Source organism: Micropterus salmoides, unplaced genomic scaffold (assembly GCF_014851395.1).
Source record: "Micropterus salmoides isolate LMB-PRFRI ecotype aquatic unplaced genomic scaffold, ASM1485139v1 Ms_hic_scaffold_3, whole genome shotgun sequence".
Classification (NCBI taxonomy): Eukaryota; Metazoa; Chordata; class Actinopteri; order Centrarchiformes; family Centrarchidae; genus Micropterus; species Micropterus salmoides.
This window is the reverse complement of record NW_024042261.1, coordinates 232,161-250,136: the sequence shown is the minus strand read 5'-3', so window position 1 is coordinate 250,136 and position 17,976 is coordinate 232,161. Positions and strand designations below refer to the sequence as shown.

At 40.3% G+C, this 17,976-nt stretch overlaps 1 protein-coding gene across 1 annotated transcript in view; it reads left to right on the top strand.

Moving 5' to 3' along the window:
• The window catches only part of ccdc102a (coiled-coil domain containing 102A), a 91,114-nt gene that overhangs the window by 25,791 nt on the left and 47,347 nt on the right, over positions 1–17,976 (top strand). Inside the window, exon 2 of the mRNA XM_038693225.1 lies at positions 15,040–15,505. Coding sequence (XP_038549153.1) covers positions 15,143–15,505 — 363 coding nt within the window. The 5' untranslated portion in view covers positions 15,040–15,142. The remainder of the gene's footprint in view (positions 1–15,039; positions 15,506–17,976) is intronic.

Below are 17,976 nucleotides of genomic sequence, written 5' to 3'. Positions count from 1 at the left end.
CTCTCGCCTATGGGGTGTGTGTGTGTTTGTGTTTTTGTTTGACCCCTCTGCTCAGACCCTGACTGTTCATTTCAACACAATAAGCAGACGTGTGTGTGTGTGTGTGTGTACGTGTACGTGTGTGTGTGTGTGTGTGTGTGTGTGTGTGGTGAGGTCAAGTGTGCTGATTTGTTTGTAATGCTGAATATGTGAGCTGAAGTTGAAAATTAGTCAGACTTTGGGCTGGGTTGCACATGGTCAGGGAGGGCAGATGTTCTGTCAAAGAGTTGATTTGCCTGCAGCTTGACCGGCTGCCTGGCAGTGCATTTTATGGGCCCTGTGATGACAGAGGGGTGGGGTTCAGATGGAGGTTGGGACAAGAATGAGAGAAGAGGAAAACTTTGAGACAGAAGGACAGTAAAAGAGCACCAGGAAAGTGGGGAAGTAGCAAAAAAGCATATGGCAAGAGAAGAAAGGTGAAAATACATTTTGGACTACAAGCAATTCAAAATGAGACTTGAGTTGTCATTCGGTTCTCATGTGTGAGCCTTGTAAAGTTGACTTTGGTGGTTTAACTGGTACTCAGTTTCCTCTTGATGGAACTGCAGCTACCAAAAGACATTGCACTCAAATTGGGATTTTGTGGCCTTTTGTATAAGGTGTTGTAGAGGGATTTCCGGTGCATGCTAAGAATGTTTTACACATTTCCAACATGGAGCTAGCTAGGGCTGGACCCGAATATTCAAATATTTGATCATTGAGTACACATTTGACTTTTAATTTTGAGATTCCAATGTTGAGATGGTTTTTTTTGCAATCCTGATATCCCTCACAGCAGTGAACGTATAATGCTCCAGTTCACATCAAAGGGAAGGAAAATCAAGCCCTCAGCTGTGTGAGAGCACTTTAAACTAAATGATTGATTAATCCTTACTTTCATTACAGAAAAAGTCAAATAGCCTACATTTTAAACTTTATCAGTAGGCTAAACTGTAGGCTACAACAAACTAACAACAACATAATGAACACATTAAAACATTAAAATAATAAATCATTATGTTAGACCGGTTGAAGAAGAACATGTAGTAGGCTATAATAAAAGTTAAAAGTGATCATGCATGACACTTCAATAGTGCTCATCCCGTCTGCCTCTCTGCTCTCCTTGGACGCCCGGTGTTCTGTCGATTTATGCGACCTATCGAGATGTGCTACTTAGTGGTTCTGCGCATGCTTTTGACCCACAAGCGTGGTCTGTTTCCACGGCCATAAATCCGTGAAACCTTGCTGTTGGGCATGTCGTCGAGACAGTGGCTGATCGTAAGCAATATCAAAAATTATCACTATTAGTCTAACAGAATACGCTGCCCCTGATATCTTAAATAAAGATGGCATAATATAGTATTTCAACATGCTCCCCCTCTCCTTACAGTACACATGGAGTGAGTAGTGGTGCAATATAAAATTATTCTGTAGTGTGAGCATTATTTGATAGGGGATGTTAGTCAGAATACGGTACCCGTGAAATTATGTTATAATATAATCAAAAACAGAAGATGTCATAATAATGTCAGTCTAATATATTCCCGTATTCTGCTCTGGACCTGCTCGGTGCAGCCTCTCACTCTGGACTGTCTGGACTCTCAGTCGGGACTCTCTCTCCGGTAGGTACAGTTCCAACCTGCTCTGCGCAGCAGTCACCAACCCGATTCGACACGCACCTAATCTTCGTTTTCCCTGGCTCAGTCTCCCGTCCCTTCAACACCACAGTAAATATTCCTCCTTTATCTCCTCATTCTCTTAGTCCTGCATAGGGTCTACTAGCCTAGACATAACACAGTTAAAAACAAAGTGTTTGTAATAATAACTTGTTGTTTTAGTTAGCCTACGCTGTGAGATTAGAAAAAACGGAGCGCTCTCTCTCTCAAATTCAAATTAGCTTTATTGGCATGAATGTATAGATACAATACAAGGACAATTAATTTCATACATTTCATTAGATAAGGAAATAAAACAGCAAAAGTTGTGTTTGTGTGTGTTAATACAAAATAAAATAATAATAAGATTTTCAGATTCATTTTATTAGCCATTTGCAGTATAAAACCACATTGGAAAAGAATATGCAAGAAGCTCAAAGTGCAATGTCACCACATAAAAAACATAAGAAACATAACATAAAACAGACAAGCAATTGCCACAAAAAACTCAGTAATAAAACACTATTCAATAAAATCCATCCATAAGATATAAAATGCCTAATTTAAGGTGCTTTGTTTGATCAGTAGAACATTTGACAGAGCGATACCTTCTCCCTGAGGGAAGCATCTCAAAGAAGGCCCCTGCAGGATGGCCTAATGCATCATTAGCAAGTTTTAAAGCTCGATTCAAAAGTCTAGCTTTATATGTAACCTCCAGGAGCGGCAAAGTATAGCCAATGATCCTGCTGGCGGAGCGAACCACTTTGTTCAAAGCCTTCTTCTCTTTCAAGGTGAGATTACCAAACCACACAGTAATACAACTAGTTAGGACACTCTCAATTACACAATAGTAAAAGTTCAGAAGAATCTTAGTGTTTTGAGTGAACTCTCGAAGCCTACGTAAAAGGAAGAGGCGCTGTCTCGCTTTCTTAGCAATTTTAGTCGTATTAGAGCTCCAGTTCAAATCATGCGAAAGAGTCACACCTAAAAATTCACATTTCTCAGTAATCTGCACATCGGAGTCATGGATAGTAATAGGCACATGATTCCTATTGTGACAAAAATCAATAACAAGTTCACATGTTTTTGAAGTGTTCAAAAGCAAGTTATTTTCCTTGCTCCATTGAACAACATTCTCCACCTCCTCGCGATAATGAGATTCATCGTTTGAAATAATCAGCCCAATGATAGTTGTGTCATCGGCATATTTTATTATCACATTATTTGCATATACAATGTGAACAATAGGGGGCTCAAGATACACCCCTGCGGTGAACCAGCGCTAACATACAACTCATCTGAAATGTGTGTATATATATATATATATATATATAAAATATATATATTAAAAAAAGTAAATAAGTAAAAAAATAAACGTGTGTGTGTGTTAGTATGTTAGAAAATGAAAATAATATATTAAATAAATAAATAAATAAAAGGTGTGTGTGTGTGTGTGTGTGTGTGTGTGTGTGTGTGTGTGTGTGTGTGTGTGTGTGTGTGTGTGTGTGTGTGTAAAAAATTTAAATAAACTAAGTAAATGACACAGTAATGTTTATTATATTATATAAAAAAATTTAAATAAAATGAATAGATAAAACCTTACATGTGTGTATATTAATAGGGGAAAAAAACACTGGCAGCAGAGTCTCTCCTCTTGTGGTAGCCAGCTCTGTCTGTGGCGACCCTTTTCTATGGCCAGGCTGTGTTCACTCAGTCTGTATGTTGTCAACATTTTTCTTAGTTTGGGACATTTTATTGTACTCTGTGTGAATTCTCTTTTTAGGGTCAGATAACATTGGAATTTACTTACTAATTTGGTTGTTTCTGTCCCGTATTCAATATATTTTTCTTTTTTCTCTCTCTCTCTCTCACGCACTCACACACACACGTACACACGCACCGACATTAATGAGCGGTCAGTTTATCAACAGTCCTTTAAACAATTGGTATAAATGCCACATTTGGACCAGCCCTAGAGCTAGCACGCTCTACTCTCCTCCCATCATCTGTTTACTAGTAAATCAGTTGTGTGTGTGTGTGTTTGTGTGTCTGTGTGTCCCCGTCTAACAGGGCAGGAGGCAGTCAGGTTACTGGCAGTAATGGTGTGTGTGTGTGTGTGACCAAGGGGGGAAACCTCATCATTAGAACCTCTCCATTACCATCTGCTGTGTTTAGACTGCCTCTAACCTTGCACTCCCTCTGATTTCTGTTAATGTGTCTCTTTCCAAAATGACTAGCCTACTTGTATCATCACAAAGGTCCAATAACAATTAAAAGTATTCAGCAGTCACATCAGTAAATCATTAGCTTGCCATTAATGTGTGTGGGTAGTCAGGAGTCTAACAGCCTGAGGGGAAAAAGCTGGTCTGCAGTCTGGTGGTGTGGCAGCAGAAGGCAGCAGCGTAAACAGGCTGTGGCTGGGTGGGTACTGTCCTTTAGTGTCCTTTGGGCTCTGCGTGGGCACCTCAGCGATGTCACCAAAGTAATCTAAAAAACGTCTCTGATATCACTGATGCTCGGGAGATGATTACCAATGATCTTCTGAGCATCTTCACCCGCTGCAGAGCCCGGTTCTGGACCGTGCACATCCCAGGCCAGTTAGTGATGTTTCCTGTGGTCACGTATTTGAAATTGTGCTTTCTTACCCTTGAAGTTTTCTTTTTTTTTGCGGAATGCTCTAGAATCTAGAATGCCCTCTCTGATGAAAAAAATCCAGGAATGTGTGCTTGTCAGGTGACACTGCATTGCGTTACATCTAACTTCAACTTTTTATGCCAGATGACTCTGCGGTTCTGCCAGACCCCTTTGTTATGCGACCCCCCGGCTGTGCCAGCACAGTTGTCTCATTGAAATGAATGAGTGGGCAGCACTTTTTCCACACAGTGCAAATGTCAGTCTGAACATGGCCTTTGTTGAGTCTTTTGTGCATGCCCCGTCATGGACGCTATATGGAGGCTGCATGGCCCTTCATTCAGTTGTTGTGACTGGAGAGCCAGATTGAGTCCCTCTCTGCAGCAGTACACATCATCATGGCTGCTCGTAGTTCCACCACTGATTGGATCCTCTTTAAAAATTCTTGATTCTTTGCTTGAGTGTGTGCCTGTTGCCCTACCCGACAGACAGCATGATCTTGTACTGAGCAGAAGGCTGTCTCCATCATTTCACAGACTAATTCAAGACATCACTTATTACTCGTGGAGAATCACATGACCATTTAGTCCTGGCCAGCACTAAGACATGAACATAAACTTGTTGTAGAGACATTAAGTGATCTTTCAGATGGATTGTTCTGCCTTTCTAGCAACATCGCATGATGTTTTTGCCCAAGACCTCCTTTGAAAGCTTTAGCATGGTAAGGGTTAGGGTAAGGCTTTATCTTCGTTTTATATCATCATAGCAGTTAGTTCCCATGACTCCTGCTCTCATACCAATTTCATTAAAGCTTGACATTCAAACTCTTAATGCCAGAAGACCTAGGATGAAGCTTTATTTTTTGCTTCACAAAATGCCACAGTACAGGATTTGGGTTCGGTCTTGTGGCTCCACTGTGTAGTACACTATAGTACTATATGAATTGAATTCACAACACACACAATAAAATTATATTTAATGAACTGTATGACATGAATTCTTCTTTTGTTGTTTATTTTTAGTGTTGGCAATATTGTTGTTTTCCATTCATGCCAATAAAGCTGAATTGAAATAGTATAATATATAGTAAGGATTTTCAGAACCTCTACTTTTCCTTTAATGTGTCACCTGTACAATTTTTTTTCAGCTGTAACTTTAATTTTTTATGTTGCCATGTTGTAACTACAGTTAGTCGGAGTGTTGGATCAGTGTCATCAAACAGAGAAAGACCAAAATAGATTAGTATTAGAAGAGTAGTAGCCTAACAATGAACTTTTTTTTTTTTTTTTTTTACCAACTTTGTTTTTCCAAAGAAAATATGACATTAGATGTGTTATTTCCATGACATCATGGCCTTTTCTTTGGGTGTTTTGTTTTGAACATCATAAAACATTAAATAAATATATTAAAATATCCTCTAAACTAGAAACCCCACCCTGGACCTGCACCTGGAGGCTGCTTTGGTGAAACTTTGTAGGGGCTGCTGTTTTCCACACTCATGCACCAGAACCATGTCAGACAACACAATGCACACCTTCTGATGACAAATGTTAGTGACGTTTTGAGCCCTATAGACCCAACTTGCCACCCCAAGCCCAAATCGACATATTTACCATTTCAACTTTGGGTTTAAATTTTCATGAGTTTTTGAGCATAAAAAATTGCAGTTTCCCAAAGTCCTTATAGGCAAGTCATGCCAAATGCAGCCATCTTGGCAACGCCTCCAGGCAGCTGTTTCGGACTAATAAGACCAGGCTCCTATCTGAATGAATGGGGAGAGAACCAGAACTGCACTTTTACTGGTCACCAGGACATACAAACTACATGAATAGCATCAGCAGCAAAATCTAAAAAAGTTCACTGAAAACATTTGAAGACTTTGCCCCAAAATAAGGTATAAAAAGCGCTTTTCCTGACCAGTTATACTTCTACTACGCATGTATCACTACTACCACGCATGTGCATTTGAAGGAAAACAGATCCTTACGGAAGTGGAACCATACAATTGGCTGAAATATGTTTCCCGCTTTGGCTGTTAAAAGCAGATGATTGGCTGGGAGGGGCTTTCCCCATAGAGTTGTATTGAGGATGTGATTGAGTGGCGTGTCTCCACTCTAAAACATGTCAGAATTTACGCAGGGATTCCAAAATGGGAAAAATCCTTGCACTTTCTACACACAGCCACAAGTTAGTCAGTAGGTCAGGCATAGGCTCATTAGCCATTAGCTAAGGCCGTACGTACGTCTAGCACAGGTGCACAAAAGGCCTCAGTGTTCAGACTGTCTGTCGGTTAAGTTTAAAAAACAAAACAGGTTACATTAGTGCAAAGTTTAACTTAAAGAACTTACATTCAGTTCCCCAAAGAACCTTAAACACCAAGAAAAAGGTTCTCCAGAGCACTCTGTAGAGCACTTTCTTATCAAGAGTCAGTTTTTCTTAGTTGACAGCAGTTGATATGTCATTTGATGCCTAAGAAATGAAAGCAGTTTAAATGTTAGCATGTTTCCATTTAGTGTTTCTAGAAATCCAGAGGAGAGAGAGCCACTCAAGTTTAACAAACTGTCTAATGCTCCATGTGAGTTGTTGGCAGAGAATAAATATGTTTCAACATTAAAGCAGTTTTAATGCTGAGACAGAGGACAGAAATCTACAAAGAGAGCAATCAGTGTTTAATGCTTTGTAAATAAATCTGCTCCTGCCAAAGTCCTCATTAACTGCCAGTTTCTTTCTGGGAGGCTTCTGGTCTCATCTTGAATCTCAAGTTCTCAAAATAAAGCATCATGTGATTCAAAGTGGTGTGTCAACATTGAGGGGTGTGTGTGTTCCTATAGCTAGTTTGAGAGGAAGTTTTGAAAAGAGTGCTTTTTATTTCATTGATTGATATCTGGTTGGCCCTCCTGCCTTGGACTTGGTTGTGTTGAAAAGGAAATACATAAATGTTTTATTTTTCTTTGTTTTTGCTGCTGTGGTGAACTCTGTCAGTCCCTCCTCATGCCCCCGTTCTGTCTTTCTTTCCCGTACTGTGACCCAGATTTGGGATTTTCCTTGAGTAGGCTGCTGTGTTTTGGTTTTGTGTGGATGTGGCAGCTACTGTCCTGCTGTTTGACTGGGAGATAAACTGGAGGATGAGACTTGGAACTTGAAGCTGGATAAGTCACAGTGGGATTTAGGCTTTTCAAATGGATTTTGAAATGCAGCTTATTAGGAATAGAGATTATAAAAGATACAAAGGGGCTTTTCTCCTTCCTTTCGCTTTTCTCCTTGCTGTTCAGGTAGAATATTTGATTAATCTGTCGTCAGTGTGCTGTGGCTCAGACTGTAGATCTCTTTTGTTGTTTATGTCTCATTTGAACTGAGGGAAATATTTTACAATGGAAACATGAACTTTGCTTTCTTGGGGACAAACTGTTTGAAGTCATTTAGACTCTTAGCATTAAACGCATGTCTGTCATTTCTGTGCTGAAATGTCTGACACAACATTTTTACTGACACCCAATGTCTGCAACTAGACAATATCAACCAAAACCGGTCAGGGTCTAGCTTGAAACCACTGTCATAATGTCTTAGAATAGTACAACATCCGCAGGCTTGTAATAGAGATAGGCCTTTATTTCTAATTCCCCCTTAATACAAACTCAAGACTTCTATATCTGTTTCTACAGTCTGTCCAAATACCACAAATGTGTGGAGGTTTATCAGAGACACAGGTGGGCAGCCTGTGATGTAATGAGGGCAAATACATGACTCAGTGGAGCTCAGGTTTTTGTTGGTTCTATTTAATTTCCACATAACAAACAAGTAAGTAGGATCAACCATACAGTATTGCAACAACACACGTTCAGGGGTGAGTGGAGAGGATTAATAAAGCAATTTAATTGAATTATCCAGAAGAACATGTCTGCTATTCATAACAGACGCATATTTTTAATGGTTTCTTATAAATCATATATAGTACTCAAGATTATTAATGCAATTCTGTGATTTGATAATTATGCTGAAAAATGTATGGATGAGGAATAAAACGATAAATATTTTTGCCTATAACTTTCCTCCATAAATGTTTCAATAAATGTTTGAGTTAATTAATTTGAATCACATACAAATTAGTACTTAATGTTACTATTAAGATATTTATTTGAAGGAAAATGGACTGAAAAAAGATTTTACTTAAAGAGGTCATAGAGGTGGGTGATATGGCAAAAATATCATCACAATTTATTTCAGACAGGATCACGATTCACGATCTTATCACGATTCATTTTCCTGTTGGTTTTTAAGACTATTTTGCAAGTTGTTGGTTTTAAAAGAGAAAAGTAACACTTATTAATCACATACAAGATAGCCATATATAGTCATTTCAGTAACTGATTCGGTTTGTTCTCATAACATTTTAAAGACTTTAATATACATTTTCTGATTTCATTTTCCCATGAAAGAACGTCCTGTTTGCTTTGCATTTTGCATGTTTAAAAACACAAAGACAGGGAAGGACTTGTTGGCGTTTAGAGTAACCAGTAGCGCTGAATGTGCGATATGCCCCCCCCCCCCATCATGTAGACTGTGCGGACTGGTTCAGCTCTCGGTGAATAAACACTGCAGCCAGAGGCCAATTTTGACGACAGGGAATACAGAGTCGAGGTGGTCTGCCAAGTTTGACTCTTTGCTCCCCGGGGCTGAATCGGCTAATAAAGGACAGCTAGCAGCACTGCTAACCAAGCTACCTACAGATACAGACAGATACAGTTAGCGGTTTAGCAAAAAGTAAATATATCTGTCCATCAACACTCTGTCAACCAGGGAGGCCCAACCTTATTTGAATCAAGATCTACTTTTACAGTTGTCCGCCTGCCAAGATCTACCAGTCTATTTAACACACACACACAATGAACAGAAAATAATCCAGATGGAAAAAAAATAAATGTAAATCAGCCTTTAAACTTGAAAGCATTAATGATTTTACTTTTATCGTGACAGTTATCGACTGATATGAATTTTTTTTTATAGTGATATCGTTTTTGGCTATATCGTCCAGCCCTATGTTGACACTGTCAAATTTGCAATATCATTTTTTATGCATAATGAAAGAAGCATGGATCGCCAATATTAACTCATAATCGGCGTTTTCAGGCTATTCTTACTGAATCCAGTATGTCATCAACTTGAACTTCTTCATTTCTGCTGATACTGTTGTTCCTAAAACCAGCATAGAGACTGATTACATTACATTGGTACCTGAACAAGCACTTCACTGAGTACACTGTGTGAGTACTGACTGTGCATGCTCTTGATTATGGCACATTTTTTAAAGGTCCATCATGGTGTGTGTATGTTTGTTTGTTTGTTTGTTTGTGTGAAGGCTGCATTAGCTAACGGAGAGGAGGCAACATAGACAGGTTTAAACCACCACTAAGCTGCTAATGCTAAACAAGCTTCATTTCCTTTCCTTTTCTTCTGGTTCCCTGTGAGTTGTTCCCACAGTTCCAGATCTCCTCCGGAACTTCCCTGCCTCCTGTAGAGGGGAGAGAGGAGGAGGCAGTAGTGGGAGGGAAACAGGAAGTAGTAGAGCTTTTCTTGGCCCAGAGAGTTGAGACCAACTTCACCACAGCCAGAAATGGTATTTTTTCTTAAGGATTTCTCAACCCAAACCTGGCACCGTCAGCGGAGATGAGATCCAATTTGGCCACAGATCCCTGAACGCAAATGTGTTTAATTATAATGCACCAAAGAAAAACACACAAAATATACTGTTTATCTTTCAAATGAGTATTGGAACAGTAATATTAAAAAGAAATATGTGAATGAAAAGTGTTAAATTATGAATCTACTTTGTGGAGTATGATAAGATAAGAAAGATAAATACGCACTTTTTTGCAATTTCCAATAAAATAAATCATAGATGTGGGTGAAGGGGATGCGGTCTTAATGTCAGCCCAGTGTGCAGCGCAGTTCATTTAAAGCCTCCAGATTGATTTGACCAATTCACTGCAGACTTGTCATGGGAAAATGACTACTTTCCAAAAACATATGACTTTGTAAAAGGGCTGGACAATTAATTGAAAATTAATCGAAACTGCAATTCAGAGCCTCTAACCAACGTATTTCCCCATGACTGTTATTTCGGTTATTTAATCCTGGTAATGGGGCCAGTAAAAGGTAACGTCAGGACAGGTGAACTTAAAAAAAAAAAAAAAAAACATCCTGCAGCTCTTAGCGCGCACCGATGTCCAATCCAGAGTTGTAGTTACATGACGAGAGGTTGTCAAATGTTATTTCTCTAATCTCAATCATGCGGCGACCTCTGGGTCGAAAGTGAAGCTGCATTCTCTCTAACGGCCAGCAGGGGGCGAGTTCCATTAGAAATAATGATAAAATGTTGCTACTTCTCAGCTGATTTATTCCCTCAGTAAGCACTTTTAAATGAGTTTATGGTCTCAGTCGCTAGTTTCAAGTCTTCTTCAACACAGCATGATGTTCATTTAGTATATTATGGTCCTATTTAGGGGAAAATAGACGATGATGTGGCGTATGCTTTTGGATGTGACTACCTTGTGAATGACAGGTCGCTACCATGGCAACCTGTTCATCAGGATAGAGGCGACTCGTGTCCGCTGCTCTGTGTACATTTTTCATAAATGGCTGTCAGCAGGAGAGCAAGTCATGTTTGAGTCTGTTAGTAGGTTTTGTTTTAAAAGTAAATTGTTTTGTTAACCTTTTTATTTTTTATAAATTTTAACTGTGATTACATTTTTGTAAAAAATTTTTCATATCCTGGATGTATTTAATAAATGATTCCATTTATTCAATTAGCTGACGCTTTTATCCAAAGTGACTTACAATTGCTATACATGTCAGAGGTCGCACGCCTCTGGAGCAACTAGGGGTTAAGTGTCTTGCTCAGGGACACAATGGTGGATGTCTCACAGTGGGAATTGAACCCAGGTCTCCCACACCAAAGGCAAGCATCTTATCTATGCGCCATTAAACACTTTTGGAAGGAGGTACAGTAAAAATTGTCTTCGGGCCAGTAAGTTTCAAACCCACTGGCCCGGTTTAACGTTGAGCCATGGCATTGATATTAAATAATTGAGTGAAAGTTTAGTAGCAGCGGTCATATTTCAGCAGCGGCGATGCGCCAAATATAGGAGAACCATGTCTGTAATGTGCATGTCAACCTTTACTTATTAAATAACATTAAGATGAAGGATTTGTGAAATCTGTGGATAAATAAACCCAGTTTTAATAGTAGTGCATTTTTATAGTACACATCTTGTCAGCGAAATATGAGGGCAAAAAAACAACAACAAAAACAAAAATAATCGTTCAACAATCAGAATCGAGGTGAATTGTCCAGCCCTATTTTGTACTACACAAATAGAAATAAGTGAAATAAGTTGTAGGATACTTAAAGTGGAGTTAATACATTTTTGGCCACTCTAGGGGCAACGCAACAACCTGCAAACACAACATCTGATTAAGTCCAGATTAAAACGGTGAATCAGAAGATGCTTGTTTGAAAATGCTGCTGACCCGATGGACAAAACAGAGGACTTTATATAAAACGATGACACACACTCACATTTGGCTTTGTGAGTCGGTCTTATCAGTCATGCAAAGCAAAAACACGATGCTTTACAGAGTTTTAGTTTTGGTATTTTTATTAAAATATAAGTACTGTGTAAATAACACTTAACAGTTAGCCTATCCTACTGTGCATGTGCTGCACTGTGTTTACTTTAACTCCCAGTCTGTTTGGGTGTGGTTCTTGGTCTGTATTAATTTCTTCTTTCGCTAAATCATCTGCTACTGCGGAGTAGACCATCCACTGGCACGTACATGCCCAGTGTAGCTACCTGAACGGCCACTAGATGTGTGTTTTCAGTCCTTCTAATATAGACAGAGATCAACTCTGATACGCTGCTGAAACACTGCTGTGGACGGAGAAGATCGTTTTCGTTATAAAACTGTTTTAAAAACGTAGCAGTGTGGATGTAGCCTCACATTACCCCACTCCTCTCTCTAATCCTCTCATGTCAACCTTCCCGTTTCCCTGAGATTCTCACGTATCTTTAACCAAATATTTTTAATCAAATAAAAACCTTCTGGCCGTATTTAAAGTGTTTGCTACTCTCCCTCTGGTAAAGTCGGTGGCAGCATGTAAGATATGTAGACTTCTTGCACAAGGATAAAAAATGAAAACAATCCACTGAAATGATATAAGGCCTATAGCCTACTAATGGCAAACCATATGAAATTATAATGAATATAGTAGCCTATGTAATATTAACAATTGACTGTATAATATGGAATTTACATTGTAGCCTATTTTTATTTATTTAAATTTTCCTTATTTTCAAATCTCACTGGAGGCAGTTTTGACTCCCCTCTGTAGCCCACTCTCCCTCTCTCTGCTCCTCTCTCCACTCCTCTCTCTTCCCCCTAAAGCCCACAGAACCTGCCTGAGCTTTCCAGAACAAAAAGCAGCTACTTCAGAGTTTATCATCAACTCATGATGCCTGTGCTTCTTTATCTCCTAAATATTTTGGCTACAGCCTTTTTTGTTGCAGTTTTTATGGTTGTAGTAAATTTATAAAGATGCTGTTTGTTCTGTTTTTGTAGTTTATTCCACAGTAAAGCTATATTTGTTAAGCTAAGATGTTCACAGTAACCAGGCAAAGGATGCTATGGTTTAAGTCTTTAACACAGATTGAGCGGAATTTGTTGCCCACGTTTCCTGCCAATAAAATAAACAGTTGTCATTTCATGATACTTTATCATCTGTTAACTTTAACACTTAATACATTGTTTTTAAAACCAATTAAATAAATATACAGTATACTGTATAATGCTACATGATAAATAAAGGCTCCAAATAGACCCGGTGATTGGCCCAAAAAATCCTGATCGGAGCACTGGTGGCAGGTACAAGTACACCTTCAACACAATGGAAAACCAAAAGAAGGCGAGTAGAGGCGAGGGGAGCTGGTACCATGCAGTGGAAAAGGGGCTTTACCGTCGCTCTCTCTCCCTGTATGTCCGCTACATTGACTTTCTCCATCAGTAGTAGGCTAGGCTGTATAAAGTCACCGGTGATTCCATTCACAGCAGCAGCTGAGCTGCATGTTGAGGAGGTGTGTTGATGAGGTAGCCTATCAAAACAAAACCAATGTGGTAGCTAGCGAATAACATCTGACTGGTGTGTCCACTGTCGTTATACCTGGTCCGCTCTTGTAAAATATCCAGTGTCGCGTCTCTGATAAATGCTACAGTGTGTCTCCTAACCTGGGCGGCCCGCAGAAGTAAAGTGTATGTGTGGGAAACACTTAATGAACAGTGTCGACCAGCACTGTGTCTCCCTCCATCTTGTTAGAGACTTTGTGAGTAGACGGCTGCGTGCAGACGCAGAGGGAGGGGTGGGGCTGCGCGATGAGGGAGAGAGAGGAGCAAACGCTGGCAGGACTTTACAGAAACATATTGATTAACTCAACATCAGACTATATCGGTATAAACGGTATTGTCTAATTTCATATCTCTTTTGAAAAGGATATCGGTATACCTCATATACCGATATACCGCCCAGCCCTAAGTAGTATTGCACAAGTCGTGTTGGGTGATTGTGCACAGTTCACTCTGACCAGCTCTCTCTGCACAGATGATATTCCTTCCTCTGTCCACTGCTTCGTCTAAATTCTGGTCTTTTCCCTTTTCCACTAAAATTGTTTACTAAAAAGAAAAAACACATTTGTGATGGAAATCCATTTTTGTTTTGGTACGGGAAGATCTGAACTTTAATGTTTAAATGATGTTGGTGGTTGCATAGCAACATGGTCTCGAGTGTCATTAATGTGTAGTCCTTTTAAGTAGTTTGGTGCATTTAGCCTCTGTAGGTTTAAACTGTCTCAGGTGGTTTAAAAGGTCTTAAACAATAGTGAGGATAAAGCAGCAGATTTTTACTATTACTTTAAGTAATGTCAAAGGGATTTTAGAGGAATCAGAGTAGGGTGAGAGAATAACAGATGAGTAAGTATCAGATTTTTATTCCCTGGCTGGAATAATTACTGTTTATGATCCAGTGACTGTCTTTGGACTTAAGTGAGATACAATGTATCGGAGTGTGTGTTTGCTAAGTTTCTTACCTGATGAATTTATTGTCTGCATTTCTGTTAGTGTTCCTATGGATATTTTAATAGGGCATGGAAGATTGCAGCCACATCCTGAGGAGAGTCAAAGATACACTGCGGTCTGCACTTGTCCCTGACAGTGGCAGCAGCAGTGTACCAGATGGTGATAGAGGAGGTGAGGATGGACTTGATGATGGTGGTGTAAAAGTGCACCGTCTTTGGCAGGTTGAACTTTCTCAGCTGCTGCAGGAAGTGCTGGGCTTTCTTGGTGAGAGAGCAGATGTTGAGCTCTCACTTGAGGTCCTGGGTGATGATAGTGCCCAGGATCCAGAAGGACAAGAGTGATGGGGGTGGGAAGGGCTGGGTTCTTTGTGAAATTCGCAACCATCTCCACTGTCTTCAGATCGTTGAGCTCCAGGTTATTCTGTCCGCACCAGGGCACCAGATGGTCAATTTCCCACCTGTATGCGGACTCATTAGAGATGAGCACGATGAGGGTGGTGTCATCTGCAAACTTTAGGAGGTTGATGGAGGTGCAGCTGTTTGTGTACATGTATGTGTTAACTTTTATTTCTTCCTGATAGCTGAGTTACATTTCTGCTTGTTTTGTTCCCCAGGCTGATGACTGACTGAGGAGCATGATACTCTTGTGAATTTTCCCACTCACGATCCCCAGCCCCCTTCATCCTTACCGTCCTCGTTCACACCACTGCCTTCACCATGAACCACACCCCCAGCCCCCACCTGTCTGAGGGCGGTAAGTCGGCCAGAGGCAGCCTGCTGTGCAGCCTGGGTCTGGGGTCCGACAGGGGGCTCTGCTCCCCAGACAGCCTCACCCATACCCCCAGCCCCACCGGAGGAACCCCCAGTTCCAGCCCCCCACTGCTGCTGTCGCCCGGGCTGGGAGGCCTCGGGCTGGGATCCCTGGGGGCCATGGGGGATGGAGCCGGGGCCGACTGGGAGAGCAGGGAGGAGCTGAGGCTCAGGGAGCTGGAGGAGGCTCGGGCCAGAGCAGCCCAGATGGAGAAGACCATGAGGTGGTGGTCAGACTGTACTGCCAACTGGAGAGAGAAGTGGAGCAAGGTGGGCTGCTGGTTACCAGGAGAGAAATATATACTGGAAAGCTGTAAATTACTGTAGTAATGCCTCAAGATCTGATTCATACACACCCTCATTCCAGTCCTTTAAGGCTACCAAAATACAAATCGGGTACAGGCAATTATCCAAGGTCCAAGAAATCTGAAATAAATCCAACACGACAGTAACCACACAAGACAGGCAGAGACTCTCGACAGGAGACAAAGACAGTGTGACAGACAATGATAAGGAAAACACCGACAATAAATACACATGAGAGGTGATTAGCAAGACACAGGTAGGACTAAAACTATTAAACACCTAAGTGAGCCTTGCTGTTGCTCTGCGTGACATGTTCCTTCGTCACCACACACTAGGGGTGGGAATCACCAGAGGCCCCACAATACGATATTATCACGATATTTATGTTGCGATTCCATTTTATTGCAATTTTAAATATATTGAGATATATTGCAATTTATTACCTTTTTCCAACTTCCAATTAGGTCCCTAAAGTCAAACTTTGTCAACATCTGTTTATCTAAAAAGATACAATACTCTGTTTGTTCATATCCCTTTTTCAGTCCTCTATATGGTCCTGTTAAGCTTTCTAGTGGACTAAAAAAGCAATAGATTTTATTATTCTAGTACTAAAAAGTTAAAACATCTGCAATTTATATAATAAAATATCGATACTTGGCGTCCGTGTATCCATACAGTATTGCCATGGCAAATATCACGATACTATTCTGTATCGATTTCTTTACCCCACCCCTACCACACACTAGTTTATTTTGACTCGGTCCCACATACACTGCCCTGTTTACCCTCGTTTGAGTTAAGTTTGCTAAAAAACACAATGACCAGCTGTTCTAGTAAATTGCTGAGCCTTTAAAAAAACTAGAGCCCGACCGATTTATCGTTTTGCAGATATTATCGGCAGATATAAGCTACTTGCAGATATGTCTGTGTTTATAACAGCCGATATATGACTATTAAAAAAGAGAGTCGGATCCTTCCCTCGTGTCATGAGTGTTTCATAGTTTGCCCTCCAGAAGGCATTCTACAGCGATTCGCTGTGTGAACACTACATGATTATGATGCCGCTGTTTGCAAAGTGGAGGAAGAGAGAGAAACTAGCGAGGGATGAAGAAGAAAGTGTCCAAAGTATGTGATTATTTCAAGCCTGTCCACCTTAAAAAACTTTTGTCGCCTACTGCAACAGCACAATGGCACGTGATCAGAAAGCACCTGGTTTTATGCCAGCGGACCACTGACATTGTAACAGTAACAGCAACTTATGCATTTAACTGAAATGATTGATTGTTGAGATGAAGGCTAGCCAAAGTAAGCCGCAATCCTCAGCTGAAAATGTATACCGTGGCCGTGAGTTTGGGTTGTAACGTCACAGTCAGGAGTTAACTGGGTGTCTGGACTTTTGTATAACTTGTAGAGCACTCGTGATGTTTTTGTTGGTAAAGCAGTTTTCTGGTGGTTGGTCTGATGTTTGCTGTATGACACACTATGCATTTCCGAAAGGACTAATAAATATCTATTATCTATCAACTTACACAGCTGATCCCGGGGGCACTGCCGATGCCGGCAAGAACAAAGTACTTCTTAAACGATGCATCAATGATTCGGTGAAATAATCTGTAGAAGCCTCGAGTACTAAAATCATCGTTAGCTGCGGCCCTAATCTACGGAGAGATAGCTCCTGGTAACTCTCACACTCAGTGTGAGTTAGTCACGTCAATTGTATGACTTAAACTATAATAAAATTATCCCTCATTACTTCTCCTCTTACCAGACCATACTTCCTAAACCTCCCGTTTTTCACTGCCCTCTCCCGACTTACAGCAGTGTGTTTAATGTTAAGGTAACGATAGGTGAGTGGTGGTTACACTGCTGAAAAACATGATTGTAGATTTATTTCTGAAACAGTTCTAGCAAATGGTCCTCATATTTCTCTCCAATTTATCACTTCTAAATGTTCTCCACCATCACTTAAAGCAGCCAGCGCTGCCCCTTGCTAAATTAGCCACAAAGCTAATGCCATGTTTATCAGTAGAGGAGTGCTGACGTTAATGAGCAGTTAAACTATATTGTTTAATCTATTCTAAATAAATCTGTGAGCCACTTGTCTTGCAGTCGGTACGTTGGAAATGAGAGGGGACATGTAAGAAAACATGAGCTGAACAAGTAGGCCTATCTAACTCAACCCAGGCAAACAAAGTTATCTAGCTGCTCTTTTGAATGTGCAATGTTGGTGTGAAATTGCAAAGTTGCAGGTCCTCATTGCACAGTCATGTAGTATTTGATGAATTCAAAAGCAGCGTTTCCTCTGGGTCACTGACACATTATAGACTGGTGGTGGTGTTTTTTTTATATATATATATATATATATATATAAACCACCACCTGGCTCTAAAACATGTTGTCTATAATGTGTCATATATATATACATATACACACAC